The 14,270-nt window shown below is 36.2% G+C and overlaps 2 protein-coding genes across 2 annotated transcripts; one reads left to right on the top strand and one right to left on the bottom strand.

Annotated features, from left to right (window-relative positions):
• The first annotated feature begins 552 nt into the window (after positions 1 to 552).
• FKD1 (FORKED 1) lies at positions 553 to 4,903 on the top strand. Its single transcript, XM_059581676.2, has 7 exons — positions 553 to 990; positions 1,430 to 1,555; positions 2,228 to 2,660; positions 3,769 to 3,999; positions 4,113 to 4,162; positions 4,261 to 4,318; positions 4,412 to 4,903. Exons 1-7 carry the CDS (start codon positions 586 to 588, stop codon positions 4,624 to 4,626), a joined length of 1,518 nt encoding a protein of 505 aa, XP_059437659.1. The 5' UTR covers positions 553 to 585; the 3' UTR covers positions 4,627 to 4,903.
• Positions 4,904 to 5,785: 882 nt separating this feature from the next.
• On the bottom strand, positions 5,786 to 7,924 carry BIL4 (Bax inhibitor-1 family protein). The gene is made up of 4 exons (XM_059582403.2): positions 7,432 to 7,924; positions 7,197 to 7,310; positions 6,329 to 6,486; positions 5,786 to 6,204 (listed from the first exon to the last, which is right to left on the bottom strand). The coding sequence occupies exons 1-4, from the start codon at positions 7,679 to 7,681 to the stop codon at positions 5,998 to 6,000; spliced, it is 729 nt and encodes a 242-aa protein (XP_059438386.2). The 5' UTR covers positions 7,682 to 7,924; the 3' UTR covers positions 5,786 to 5,997.
• Positions 7,925 to 14,270: the final 6,346 nt, after the last annotated feature.

Raw genomic sequence — 14,270 nt, 5'->3', positions numbered from 1 at the left:
TCAAACAATAAAATTGTTTTATTGGCCTCAATGGATTCAGATCCGGGCAATAATTAGGTATTGTACTGATTATTATATCAGCTGCAATAACATTTATTTGAGCAGTTTAAAATGAACAGTCCATTATGCGACAATAAAATAGAAGGAAAAAAATAGATAAAAAGAAAAAGAATGTCTTCCAAGCCATAAAATGTGGTTGAAAGGGTGGTTCGAGTAACTTCAAATGAGCCATTAAAAGTAGCCGGACCACCTCTTTGGCCCACAAGTATGGCCACCCCTAATGCAAGTTGGAAGTAGCTCCAACAATGACACAAAATGGTCGGAGTGTATTTCTTTGTGACTATTAAGAGTTGTTTTGCCAACCCAAAACAGCTAACGGGGTGGCCAACATATTTCAATAGCCCTAGCGGTGATGGTGAGAGATTGATAATGGTGACCCAATGGTAAGACAATAAAGCATATATATATATATATATATATATATATATTATATGCCATTTGACCATATTCTGACAGTTGACCAGACATTTGGCCTATTATATAAGACTCCCGAAACCTCTCTCCAAAACCCCAAAGGCCATTCTCATGGAAGAAACGCTTCTACCAATTAAGAAGTACTCTCGACGTGCTGGGTCCACCACTCGCGGCGGGACCCAGCTGCCGGAGAGCCCAAGATTGCCTATGGAGTTTCTATCCAGGTCATGGAGTGCTTCGGCTCTTGAAGTCTCCAAAGCTCTGGCTCCTCCTACTCCTCCTCCTCCTCTTCATCATCATCATAATTATTCTTCTTCATCTTCTTATTCGAGCATGGCTTCCAAGTCAGCCAGTGGCTCTTCTTCTTGCGCCACCAATTCTATACCCGAATATATCTCCGGCGAGTCAGAGGAGCTTCCACCGACTACACATTCAGCTGGGAACCAGTTCTCTTTCGCTTCCTCTGCTACTTCCCAGCTTGTTCTTGAACGCATTATGTCACAGTCTGTTAGAGAGGTGCTTGCTTAGATTCGTGTTTCAGAAACTTTAACACTCTGTTTGGCTCTCAGGAAAGAGTGAGAAAAAGGAAAAAAAATGCCTAGAGATTTTAAAGTCATTTATTGCACTTCTTTTCTTCCCCACCACACTTAGCATAAAAGAACAGAGGATCCCTTTCCATCACTCTGTTTCTTTTTCCCGTTTTCAATTGTGTACGATACGTTTTGCACCAAAAATTAAAAAAACGAAAATTGCATGTGCGTACTTCGAAAAAGAACAAAACTTTTAGCCTTTTTCTTTTCCTCCTCCTCCTCCTCTTCTTCTTCTTCTCATTCTTTCATGGGAACCAAAAATACAGAGTAGCACCCACACACAATTTTTTTTTTTTTTTTTTTTTTTTGTTTTTTCTGGCTGTTGTTTATCTGGGTTTTTGAAGTGCTTAATGGGTTTTTTACAGGAAGTGTCGCCATTGACGTCAGGGAGGCTATCTCACAGTAGCGAACCTTTGAACGGCCTCGGTTCTTTAACAGGAACAGATAGCCCACCAGTTTCTCCCTCTGAGGAATTTGATGACGTCGTTAAGGTTTCTGCTGTAATTCAAGACTCCTATATACTATTTTTAACATATTATTTGATTATTATTTTTTAATGAATGTTATATTAGTCTGATGATCTCCATAGAACATCTCAACTTTCTGCTGTTTCTCTCTGCCCCATAATCGTTTCTCGTACTCTTTCTTTTATTATCTCTTGGGTTTTGTTTTTCACTTTTTTTTTTCCCAACAAGTAAGCTACCTTACTCTACTCTTGTATATGCGGTCTTGTCATGTTTGTCTATAATTTTGCCTGTTTTGGTGAAAGAGAAACCGTCACTGATGTATGCATAGTTATCTGCTCCCCCTCCTTCTGACAAGTAAGCGATAATATCTTTTGCTTCTGACGGAAGCTGTTGCATTTCCATACATAAATAAAAAGCCTCTGTTATAATATTTACACAGCTCTGCGCGCTCACGTAGATCAGTCCTTTCCCTTGACTAAAAAACAGTGAAAAATGAAGCCAATTCTGCCAGCAGATTGCGTGAGGAAGGCATCATTGTGACGAAAGCCCTTCCATTTTCTGTTCTTCAATGAATTTTCCCTTAACACCCTTTTAAAGCATGTGACACCCTTTTGTCTTTTATAGATAATAATCATGTTGTATTAATTAGAAGAGAAAAAAAAAAAAAAATCATGTTGTATTTGTTTGTGCGTGCAGTTTTTCCGTGCCAACAACACCATACATCATCTGTTCAATGGTGGGCGTGCCAGCTCCGGCAATAGCAATGGCAACCCCGGCGGTGGATCCAAAACAGTTGGGAGGTGGTTGAAGGACAGGCGAGAGAAGAAGAAAGAGGAAAGCAGAACCCACAATGCCCAGATCCACGCAGCTGTTTCGGTTGCTGCGGTGGCGGCGGCCATAGCAGCCATTACGGCAGCCACAGCGGCCTCTTCGGCGTCAGGAAAGAATGAGCAGTCGGCTAAGACTGACATGGCGGTGGCATCAGCCGCAACATTAGTAGCTGCGCAGTGTGTGGAGGCTGCAGAAGCCATGGGAGCTGAGCGTGATCAGCTTGCTTCGGTTGTTAGCTCTGCTGTTAATGTCCGTTCTCCTGACGATATCGTTACTCTTACAGCTGCAGCAGCTACGGGTAAGATACATACAATAATCAATTAATCGACAAAATTCAAATTTACAAAGAAATGTTATCTAAAATCATTATCACCAAAGACTATCTTGAAACTCTGTTTCTGTGGTTGAATTCAAATGATTCTTGGCGCAAACTTCAATTCCTTCGGATGTGTTTGATGATAAGCAGTATATACTGCTGTGGATCATCAGCTGCCTTCCTGCTGCTTTAATGTCCGCAGAATCTGTGTCTGCATTAGATAAAAATTAATCAGTACCTGCAAAAGATTAAAAAGGAAATTAGGAAAATAGCTTGTTGGAGTGTGCCGACGAGATATAGCTCCAATGCTTAACTAAACAAAGGGTGTTTTGAGAAGAAAGATTATGACTAAAACAGTCGAGGTCAGAGGGTTTGGGTGGGTTTATCGTTGCGATTTTATAGGTAGAAAGTGTGATTTTAAACCAAATCGTAAAAAATGAATGATTTAGGATTGCTGTTTAAAAAATTGTGATTTAAAAATATAAAAAATCTGCATTTTCAAATTGTATGTAAGTGAGTGTTTTTTTGAAAACTTATAATTTTAAAAGCTGTATTGCGATTTTAAAAGTCAGACTATAATTTTACTAAACGCTTAACTGCGTTTTTAATCGTTACTTTCTAAAATTACAAACTCGTTTAACACCAAGGAAATGAACAGTTCCGTTTTTACAAGATGTTTGTCGCTTCTTATAGTGAATTTCAGTGTACTTGTGAATTTCAGTGTACTTGTCTGCCAAATGTATCGACACTCCGTTGGTGACATTTCTTGTTGCAAGTATTTCATGTCCCATGACCTTCTTCACACCTATTGTCTCATACCGGGAAACATGGGACAATTATTGACGTGACATGAGAATGGTTCGGTGGGTGATCTGCCCGGTACTCTCTAGTTTATGGGTTTTGGGTTGGAGGTTTTCTATCTGCTGGGGTAGGGTTCAAGGAACGAGTAATCTTTGGGTTTAATAGAATTCCAAGCATAAATTGACCTATTATTTGTTAATCACTTCAATTTATAATATTTCTGCAATACAATTTTTAGTATTGAAACGTCAAAATGTCACTCCTATTGAACCCTGTACTTTGTATGCAGCACTACGTGGGGCAGCAACCTTGAAGGCAAGAGCATTGAAGGAAGTGTTGAATGTTGCAGCAGTTGCACCGCTGGACAAAGGAATGGGAATTGGATTTTGTGTTAAAGGGAACAATGGTCATCCTAGTGGCAGCTCTAGTGAAGAGCTTGCTCCCCTTGAGAATTTTCTAGGCAACTATGGCCTAGACCTTCTTGCTAGGGGCAGTGAACTCCTTAAACGCACCCGCAAAGGTAATCATCAGAAATGAATTCTATTCTATGATATCAAACTCTTCTTGCCATTTTCTGAACTAACAAGAATTCCTACACATAATATACAAATTAACGTCGGATTCGTCGTGCAGGCGATCTTCATTGGAAGATTGTCTCTGTTTATATTCATCGGACGGGCCAGGTTAGCTTCCTTATTCAAAGCTACTAATGATAATGATCAGTAAATGGTATTATGATAGCTATGTGATTTATCACTAGCCCTGCTTTCACTTTTTGCAGGTAATGCTAAAGATGAAGAGCAAACATGTTGCAGGGACCATCACCAAAAAGAAAAAGAGTAAATCACTCTTATCTTTATCAGCTTTTCCACTTTTTCATCTTCAATACAAATAGGTTTACTTTTTGATAACTTGTGATTTTGGGGTGACAGATGTGGTAATGGAGTTGTACAAGGATATGCCAGCATGGCCGGGAAGACACCTGTTTGATGGGGGAGAGCATCGACGTTACTTTGGATTGAAGACAGAAACAAGAGGTATTGTGGAGTTTGAGTGCAAGAATCAGAGGGAATATGACATCTGGACTCAAGGAGTTTCAAGGCTTCTCTATGTTGTGGCAGAAAAAAAGAACTCTCACACTGCGTGAAGTTTTTGTCTGCTGGGAAGGAATAAGCATCAGGACAATCAATTTGATCTAGCTATGGAGATAGGTAAAGGCCCTAAGCAAAAGCAAAAGATAGTAGAGATAGCTTTCAATGCTTTAGTAGAAGGAAAGGAGAAACGAGTGGGAAAGGGATCAAGGCTGCTTTGAGTTGAAGTAAGAGCAAATATTATTCGATCAGTTGCCCTGCTTTTTGACTATGATTTCAGATATGGATCGTATTAATTAGTTATTCTATGAAAATATGCTGTTTGTCATAACATTTTCAATCTTGTAAATCCTGTTTTTATATGCTATTTGTCCATATAATATTTTCAATCAAAAAAGGTGCTTGTAAATCCAGTTGGCATTGCTTAGTCCTCTTGCCCAAACCTTTAAGGTAAAAACTGTACAACAACTTTAGCAAGTCACAAGAAAGTAAAGTGGACAGTAGTGGTTCACATTGCAATCTCCAATCTACATGTGGTTAAATAAATACAAATAAATACTAATGCATGCTTTTGACTACCATAATGAAAATCCACATGCTTAATTAGCATAAATTACATTAAGGACTTGTTTAAGATTGCGTTTAAAGAGTCTAAACGCGCTTTTAAAGATCTAAAAAACTTAAAAACACTTTTGGCAAAATATTTTTTTGATTTAAAAGCTATATTTTTTAAACACAATTACAAATAGGTGCTAAGAGTGTTTGAAAAATTGAGCTTTTAAGTAAAAAAAAAACGCTTTTTGGTAAAAAAATTTATTTTTAAGCTTCTACTAAAAATACGTTTTTGCAATTTTTAAAGTAAAAAAAATCAATATCAAACGAGTTAACTTTTGTTTAACACAACTTTTTAAATATTAAAAGTATTTTTTTTAAAAAAATTCTTTAACGTAATCCTAAACAAGCTCTGAGTCTCATTCATGTCCTAATGAAATTAAGTCAAGTTATGACCTATTTTAGGCGGAAGAAAACGGTTGCGATTCACCTTCAGATGCTTAAGTAGTCAGCACATCAAAAGAAACCCTTAGAAGCAAGCAAGAGAGGTAGAAAAACAAACAGAAGACATGATACTTGAAAACCCAAAAGCAAATTCACTCGACGACCATTAAGCTCCCTCTTGCCCAAATGAAGGCAATAAAAATTGCAGAAGCAGTACACTAATGTTCAAATTGCTCCCTTCCATTATCGACAAAACGGTTAACAGAAAGCATCATATACAAATTTGCAACTGAACAAAGTAAAACTCAAGTATCTATCACTACAATCACTGAAATGGTTTACAATGTTAACCCACGGTGAAAGAGGAAGAAAAAAGAAGTAGAACATTAATTTTGTTGACAAGAATTTTGTCTTTGATCCAAATTATTACTTCAAGAATCAGCAGCCCTGAAAATGGTTAAAAGCGACAGGAAGAGGTTGATGATGTCCAAATACAAGGAGACCGCAGCCCAAATGTACTCATCATAGGAATAGCGTTTGATCAAGTTGTCAGTGTCGTAAATTATGTAGCCACAGAATATGAGAGACGCCAAACACCCGTAGATCATCACAGAAATCCTGCCGAGCGGAAACAGAATCTGCAGAGCCAGATATAATAAGAAAACCAACCCGCTATTAGCAAACTAGATGCAACATATTCAAATGGGGATTTCATAGAGATTCAGGGAACCACCGATGTGGGATAATCAGCAATCAGCTTACCTGAATCATGGCGAATACTATAAGAACCATTACAGCGCCAAACAAGAAGGGCCCAAGGAAGTTGAAATCATGGCCTCTCCTTGCTGCCCAAAATGTGTACAGAGTGAGGCTCAGGACAACCACAGCCGTCAGAATGACGGATTCCAATATAACCTTCCCTGTTTCCAGTTGAAATACCAGAGATTTCAAAAGGTCAGACAAAACTCCTCACAGAAAACATGCCAAGCAACATCCAAATATGAATGTGATCACCATTAAACAAACATAATTCTGTCATAAAAAGAATTTAAGGAACATGGCATTATAAAGCCTTGCCTATTTAAAGACTAATAAAGGAAGTAATTTCCCTTTAATTTAAGAACACTAACGCATGGAGTCTCCACCGTTTTAGATCTCTAACCTGAAACTTACAGTTTTTAAGCTTCTGGGCCATTAAGAAATGAAAATTAGTTTTCAAAAACCATCTCAAAATAGTCCCTGAAATTGCACCATATCCCAGAGAACTTGTTTGTAAAACTTCTCTTCCTTCCCTTCTAACCATAAAATCCGCTACATCATACGGGATTAAGACAACCCAAATAAAAAAACTTTCTAATTGCAAACTTAATTAGGATTCTAACCCAAAAATTTCCTTCTTTACAACACCCAAATACCACAATTAAACATCTTAATCCCGAACTAGGGTTTCAGTTCCAAGTACAAAAGGACAATCCAAAATACATAACGACCACAAATCTCACTTGCTCAACAGGCAAAACCAAGGTATTTACAATTCCCAACCAAAATAAAGCAATATGAGCCAAATCAAGCAATATACATAAACATGGAAAATGAATTCAAAATCGAAATCGAAATCACAATTACTTACCACTGGTAAATGCACAAGTCAATCCAACCACAAACGCAAGAGAAATTGTAAAAATCCCAAGAAGAAAGTAATTCAGCGGGTGCTTCTGGTGGTAGTAGTACAAGGGGCATAACACTGCCACATTCCCCACAACAACAAAAAACGTCAAACATTAAAATTTACAAAACAGAAAAACCAAAAAGCACAAGAAAAGTACTTCCAAAAACTGATTTCGCAAAACATAAAGGTTACATACCAAGAAAGGGCAAGATGATGAGCACGATGTAGAGGGCGAGCCCGCCCCCGGTGCTGACGAAGAAGGTTGCGATTGGAGGGACCGAAACGACTACGGCGCCGACGGCAATGGTGACGAGCAACTGCACGGCCAGGATTGAATAGATTTTGCGAATGAAGGACCACCGGAGCTCCGGGCTCTCTAGCATCATCGGGTAGAGAGGCCTCGCTCCGACCTCCAGGTCACCCTTCCGGTAAGGCTGGGCCCACATTTTCCTCGTAAATCCGAAGAACAAAATCAAAATTGATCAGTTATGCCGCTGAATAGTGAATGACAGACGGTTCTGCTTCTGCGAGTAGGTGGGTAAGAAGAGCGGTTATAGAGGGAGATGAGAAAGTTCTTGATGCATCGCGTACACGTGTGGTTCTGATGGGGGTTGAAGGAGAAGCTTACACGTGGAACAAGCTTTGGAGAGAAGTGGAAGAACCGGAAAAATTCTAGACACTTTTGGTATATACTTGGGATTGGGATTCCTTCGCAGCCAAGACTCTTCGATCTGTTTCTACTTTCCCGTAACGTTGGGATCTTTCTCTCTGGAACGGACGGCCATAAAATAAGACATCTCTAGAAAAGAAATAAGAAACTCACAAAAGAAAAACTACTTAAAAGGAGGTTTTTCAGGTCAGCCGAATTATTTTCCATTTGATCAAAATTTTCGATCATACCAAATATCGAAAAATAGAAAAAATATTTTATTGAAAAAATTTTACGTCCAAACAAACAGTGGCTTAGTTTCTACCCTTCCTTCATACCTGTTGATCCCTTATAAATATCATAAAATTCCATTGGCTTGAGGACTTTGCAATAAGGAAGAGGAAATATAAACTGAAATAACCCAAGGAAGCAAGAAGGGACGATAATATATTAATAGAAATAACGGAAAAATTCACTTTACCCCCCCTAAGTGTGAGGTGTTTTTTAATTTGAACCACAATATTTAAAAATTTGCAATTAACAACTTCCATTACTAATTGCCGTCTAAGTAGATGGAAATGACATCACGTAATAGAAATAACGGAAAAATTCACTTTACCCCCCCTAAGTGTGAGGTGTTTTTTAATTTGAACCACAATATTTAAAAATTTGCAATTAACAACTTCCGTTACTAATTGCCGTCTAAGTAGATGGAAATGACATCACGTGGGATTTTTATGTTGCGTCTTCCAATTTTGCACACAACCTAGCTAGTGAAATGACACAGTTGCCCCTCATTAAAACCAACGCTTGTTTTGATTTTTTTTTCTCGTCAACCCCCTTTGAACTCCTTTTGGGTGTCGTGTGGGTGTTAGAGCGAAATGGAAAAGGAGCAAATGCCTCTCACCTTGCTCCTATGCTGGCAATTTCCGTGTATTTAGATGGCAATTAGTAACAGAATGTGTTAATTGCAAATTTTTAAAATATTAAGGTTCAAATTGAAAAGCATCTCAAATTTCAGGAGGTAAAATGAATTTTCCCCAAGAAATAAAATCACATCAAACTGCTACACAAGAATTTTGGTTACCAAGTGGAAAAACACTTTGAACACATTAAAGATCTCAAAACTACTTTGGGGGCAAACAACCCCGAAAAATCAATATTTGAAAAATTCAAATTGCAAGATAAAAGGAAACGTACAACCCTTTGCAATATCTTATTTCTTATAATACAACTAGCCGGCCACCTATAAGTCTTTGAACTCTCCAATCTTCTTATAATACATTTTTCTACCGACCATTTGGTAGACATTTAAAAAAAAAATAGTTGTGTATGTTTGTTGGCTAAACTCTCAAGAACACTTCAAGTGTGGAGTGTGTGGGTAAAGTTCAAAGCTAGCTTTAAGAAAATCCACACATGGTCACATTGTTTTAGTGATGGAAAATGAATCTAGAAATCATCTAGGATCATTCTACACTCTCTCACCAAGTACCCTAGAACCCCTCTAGAGCTTATGAAAAATTCCAAAAAAAATGGCTCTCATTTTTATCAACTATTCTGCAAGCTGTCGTTAGAACGCTTGAGGATGCCATTAGGGTTGAATCACTAACTTTGTGACACTTGCGAGTTCCCAAGTGTTTCGTTAGAACGGACTTCTGATGGGACCTTACAAAAAAACTCTCAAGGAAAGTCAATCTAAAGATTGAAGTTCTAACTTGCTTCCGACGTCGCTCTTCTAATGGAGAATGGTAGAGAGGTTGAAATGTCTTAAGCTTCCAGTTATCCGTGATTAGAATGACTCTAATTATATTTTTATAAAACACGTGGATCGTGTAGCATTCCCAAACACAATAAATTTATTAATAATATAAACTAAGTGAACACAAAGTAAGACATGCACATCACAATCATAAGACAACAAGTTTGTTTACGAAGTAAAAAATTCAAAGAACACATCAATGGACAAAACAACTCCAAGGCAGCCAAATCTAGGAAATCATTGTGTTAGAGATTCAGATTACAGACATAAGGAAAACTTACAGCCCGATGTAAACTCTTAGACTCTGTAAGACAGTAAGCCAACCGACATACTGTAACACCCCAAAAACTGGATTGCACCATTTTGGTAGGGTTACTGACAATTTCTCTAGTTTAGTTAACTGGTAACTGACTGAACTGAACATGATTTGAATGTGATTTCTTGTTCTAGATGTTCATGAAGAATTGATTACTCCTTTAGATCTTCTCTCTAATGGCTAAACATGATTGTGAGTGTGGTCTCATAAAACTATTCTCAAGAACTAGAGAATAGCGAAAAGCAAAAGCATGAGAGAATATATTTTTCTCTCGTATATTTCTCTGAATTCTCAACTTGTAGAATTGTAATTGTAATTGCAATTATAATTGTGATTTTGCTTCTTTATGGATCCTCTATTTATAGATTTGGAATTACTTAGATAGGTGGAAAAAGAGCCTTTTAGAGTCCTAATAGAAATATGAGAACTAGCCAAGAGAGGAATTAATTCCCTTAGTGGCCGGCCGTGGGAGAGAATGATGTACCGCTTAGCTTCTCCTAGCCCTACTTACGCCAAGCTTGGGTTTTATTCCATTTGCCTAATGCTTATTGAATTCTCTTTAAGTCTTTAGGAATTAAATTCAAAAGCCCAAAGCTCTTTTAAAAATTAAGCCTTTAGGAATTAAATAATAAACTACTTATAAATTAAATTCTTTGGCCCATGTTTTATAAACTAAAACAATCCCAAATAAATAAATACATAACTGATATCCAAAATAAATAATCAATTTACATTAACTCAAAGAGGGATATAAAGGAAAAATTAACAATTAGCTTCAATAGGTTTGTGATCATTATCATCCTAAACATGTCACACGACACTATTAATCACAATTGATTCTACTAAAAAATTGTGGCTGTACTTTAATTTATATTTTCAATTTAAATGAATTAATTCCTGTGATGTACTTATTTATTACATATTATCCCTCAATGAAATCATTCCATAGTTGAACCAAAGTCAATATACTGTCACGTAGTTCACTACCTCTTTTTCTTAAGTATCTCATTTAATTATATGATTATTTTTTGTATCATGTGAGACTCAATCTCACCTTGTACATATAAGTATAGTAAACTCCACTGAAACACTCATACCCAAGCTTTGTAATAATTATTTATATTAAATCTAAAATAAGAGGAATATTCTTTATCACTTTTATTATAACAAAAGACTTGGATTCCTTCTTGAAGAAGGTGTCCCCACTATGCTACATACGATCGCCCAATGCACGAAAATGTTGACCGTAATAAGATCTCACTTATTGATTCCACCACCTTGTGTCTGGTCGATTGATGTAGGACGATATTTACCTTTGTTTTTGGTAAAAATGAAAATAAAGAAAATATCAAAAATAATATTGAAGCAGCGCTACTTAATCAAAACTTTACTCGTTCTTAGATAATGAAAGTAAAAAATGAAAGATTGTCATGATTCCCGTTGATTGTCAATTTTATATGAGGATTTTATTTTATTGTATTAGTATTTTTTTTTCATTTCCTTAATATGGTTAGATTTGCTTTAATTATTTTCCTTTCTTTATTAGGATTAGGTTTATTATTGCTACTAGGATTGGGTTTACTATTACTACTAGGTTTAGGTTTATTTTCTTTATAAGTAGTTCTCTTTTATAAATAGGCTAGCTAGTTTGTTATGTAAAACTCAATTAATTAAATCATTATCAAGTCAAAGAATTTTTTCTCAAATACTATTCGAAGTTTTATCTTTCTTTTAACCTGCGGACTTGTTTTTATCTTTTGTGTAGAAGACGAAGATGCTTCTCCTTCCAAAATCAAAGACACTGCTATTTGATTAATTACCTTAGTCTTTCGCTACGTCATCAATGAGCTCATTAACTATCGCATTGGCTTCTAGGATCCTCGGTGGGGATTGAACAATGAACGTAGATGGAGTGGGTAGCCACTTCTCACCCGAAATTCACACTCTGAAACCATTGCCAATTCTCCAAACCAAGCCACCTTTGACAAAATCACAGGCTTCATGGATACTTCTCCATACAAAAGAGGTTTTTGTTCCAAGGTTTGTCTCAAGGATTGAACTCTTTGTGTAGTATTTAGCCTCATAATCCTTGAGATTAAGCTATCTGTAGATTGAAACAACCTCCAACATTACTTTGCCAATAAAGCCTTATTGAAACACGTGTGATCCTTGAAGCCCATTCCACCCCTATCCTTTGGCGCACTCATTCGGCTCCAACTCATCCAATGAATTTGTGATTCATTTTTTTGGGCATATTAAAAGGGAAGCAAATACAACAACCCATTGTCTTGGAAGGGTAGCAGTCCACCAATTCTTCGATCAAGTTTGGATTGAAGAATTTTGTAGTTTAAATAGAGATGCGGAGCAAGCTATTTATTCCTAAGTTATTAATGAAAGTATTAAATTTATCTCAAAAAAAAAAATAAATAAAAGAAGAAGAAGAAAAATAAAAGAGAAAGTCTTTTGCCTTATTGTTATGCATACACAATTAGAAGATAAACACTTCCGTATAAACTTTTTTTTTTTAAAGGAATCAGTTCAGTCTCATTCATTGATAAACGAGCATAAACCCCAAATAATACAAAGCAAAAGCTCTAAAGCAACTATAGCCGAAGTTACAAGGTTACAAGCGTTAAAGATGACATATTACATTCCAGACTCAAACTGACTAATTTTCAAATTAAACAGCAGATCTACTCAAAACAGACTCAAACCAATGTATAGGTAACTCTTATTCCTTGACACTGAGCAGAGAACCCTAAGCCAAAGCTCATCTTCCTCAACCCGAAAGCCAGAATAAAACGTTCACATCTACAACCCAAAGGTCTGGATCAAAGCAACAAACCTGAAGGGGCATCAAGAGGCAGATCGAGAGAGAGGACCGAGCATTATTACAAACAAAAACAAAAACGATTACAGGAAAACAAAACAAGACAGAAAGACCAAAAAAAAAAAAGAAAAAAAAAAAAGCCATCATTAGTGGTGGAGCTAAAATTTTTGTTCAAAGGGGGAAAATATATTATTTGAATTTGGTAATAATAAAAAAAAATTCTTAATAAGGATTTACTCTTAAATTTGATAAATCTACTTCGATATAGGTTCATTTATAATTTGATTGGGGATCAATAGATTTTTTTTTTTTTTCTTTATAACTTCAGGTAACTATAATTATATATATATATATATATATATATATATATATATATATATATATATATAAATAAATGTTAAATAACCACTGTTTTCTTAAATTTCTTTATTCATTTGTCTTTCACACCTAACATTTATAGTCTGAATGTCTTTAGATTAAAAGCTAGCTGCCAAAAGAATATAATTTAGGACTCTGGCTCTCACGCTTAGGGTTTCAAACTTTTCTCTCTTGCAGTCAAGAAGAGACCCTCCTCCTCCTCCCCTCATTTATCCCTCTTCGTCCCTTGCCATGTTTCTTCTCACTCCTCCTCCTCCCCTCATTTATCCCTCTTCCTCTCTTATCATGTTCTTTCTCACTGGGGATATTTTTTCTTCAGTTATTTCCACCACATATAAGGTATTATCCATCGCCATGTGTGATTTATCCAATTTCCTCTAGAAATCAAAACTCCAGCCCCTCCTCCGACACTCTACTGCCTCCCCCGAGCCACGGCGACCGCTTTTTCATTCGGATTTATCCAATCTCCTCCAATCATTACCCATACTTTTCATACCCATTTATCACACCTATATCATTCTGACTAACGTGTCGTGTTTTGTGTAACTTATGCTTTTGCTTTTTATTTTTTTAACAACTAATAAAAAGTCATTTAAAACACCCTACACTAATGTGTGTGACATAAATTTGATAAATAAGTGAAAAAAAATAGCATCAATCATTATGAAAATGCCATAAAGCACACGCCAAGATCTACAAAATCCAAAATCAAAATTTGCATCTATATATGTTTCTTGTTACTTCTTTTTATTTATTCTTCGCAGAGCGCACCTTTTGTTGCATTTTTTTTCTTTTACTTTTGCTTTACATACATTGTGTAACAAGATACCGCAGTCCAAATAGACTCAAGATACTACTTTTCTTTTCTTCTGGACATTTTCTTTTTCAATGGGAAAGCATCGCTCAATGTGTAGCCCACTGGCCCGAGCTTCCTATACATATATGGTCGGTTATCATTTAGAATAATTAAGCAAAAACAAAATATAATGCATAAATTAAAGCAGCATTCAATCAAGTTGATTATCTTTTTATTAAAAATTTCGGACGAGATTTTCTTTTTTTTTCTCTCGATTATTGTTAGATTTACTAAAAAAAAAAAAAAA

This window comes from Corylus avellana, chromosome 1 (genome assembly GCF_965113065.1).
Source record: "Corylus avellana chromosome 1, dhCorAvel1.hap1.2, whole genome shotgun sequence".
Lineage (NCBI taxonomy): Eukaryota > Viridiplantae > Streptophyta > Magnoliopsida > Fagales > Betulaceae > Corylus > Corylus avellana.
This window is presented reverse-complemented; position numbering and strand designations above follow the sequence as displayed.

Excerpts from the sequence above, each read along its gene's own strand:
- FKD1 (XM_059581676.2), top strand. The coding sequence starts at position 586 with ATGGAAGAAACGCTTCTACCAATTAAGAAGTACTCTCGACGTGCTGGG. Across the intron at positions 1,556-2,227 it reads AATTTGATGACGTCGTTAAG|TTTTTCCGTGCCAACAACAC; the intron begins GTTTCTGCTGTA and ends TTGTGCGTGCAG. Across the intron at positions 4,163-4,260 it reads ATATTCATCGGACGGGCCAG|GTAATGCTAAAGATGAAGAG; the intron begins GTTAGCTTCCTT and ends CACTTTTTGCAG.
- BIL4 (XM_059582403.2), bottom strand. The coding sequence starts at position 7,681 with ATGTGGGCCCAGCCTTACCGGAAGGGTGACCTGGAGGTCGGAGCGAGG. Across the intron at positions 7,311-7,431 it reads CATCATCTTGCCCTTTCTTG|TGTTATGCCCCTTGTACTAC; the intron begins GTATGTAACCTT and ends GGAATGTGGCAG. Across the intron at positions 6,205-6,328 it reads TAGTATTCGCCATGATTCAG|ATTCTGTTTCCGCTCGGCAG; the intron begins GTAAGCTGATTG and ends CTGGCTCTGCAG.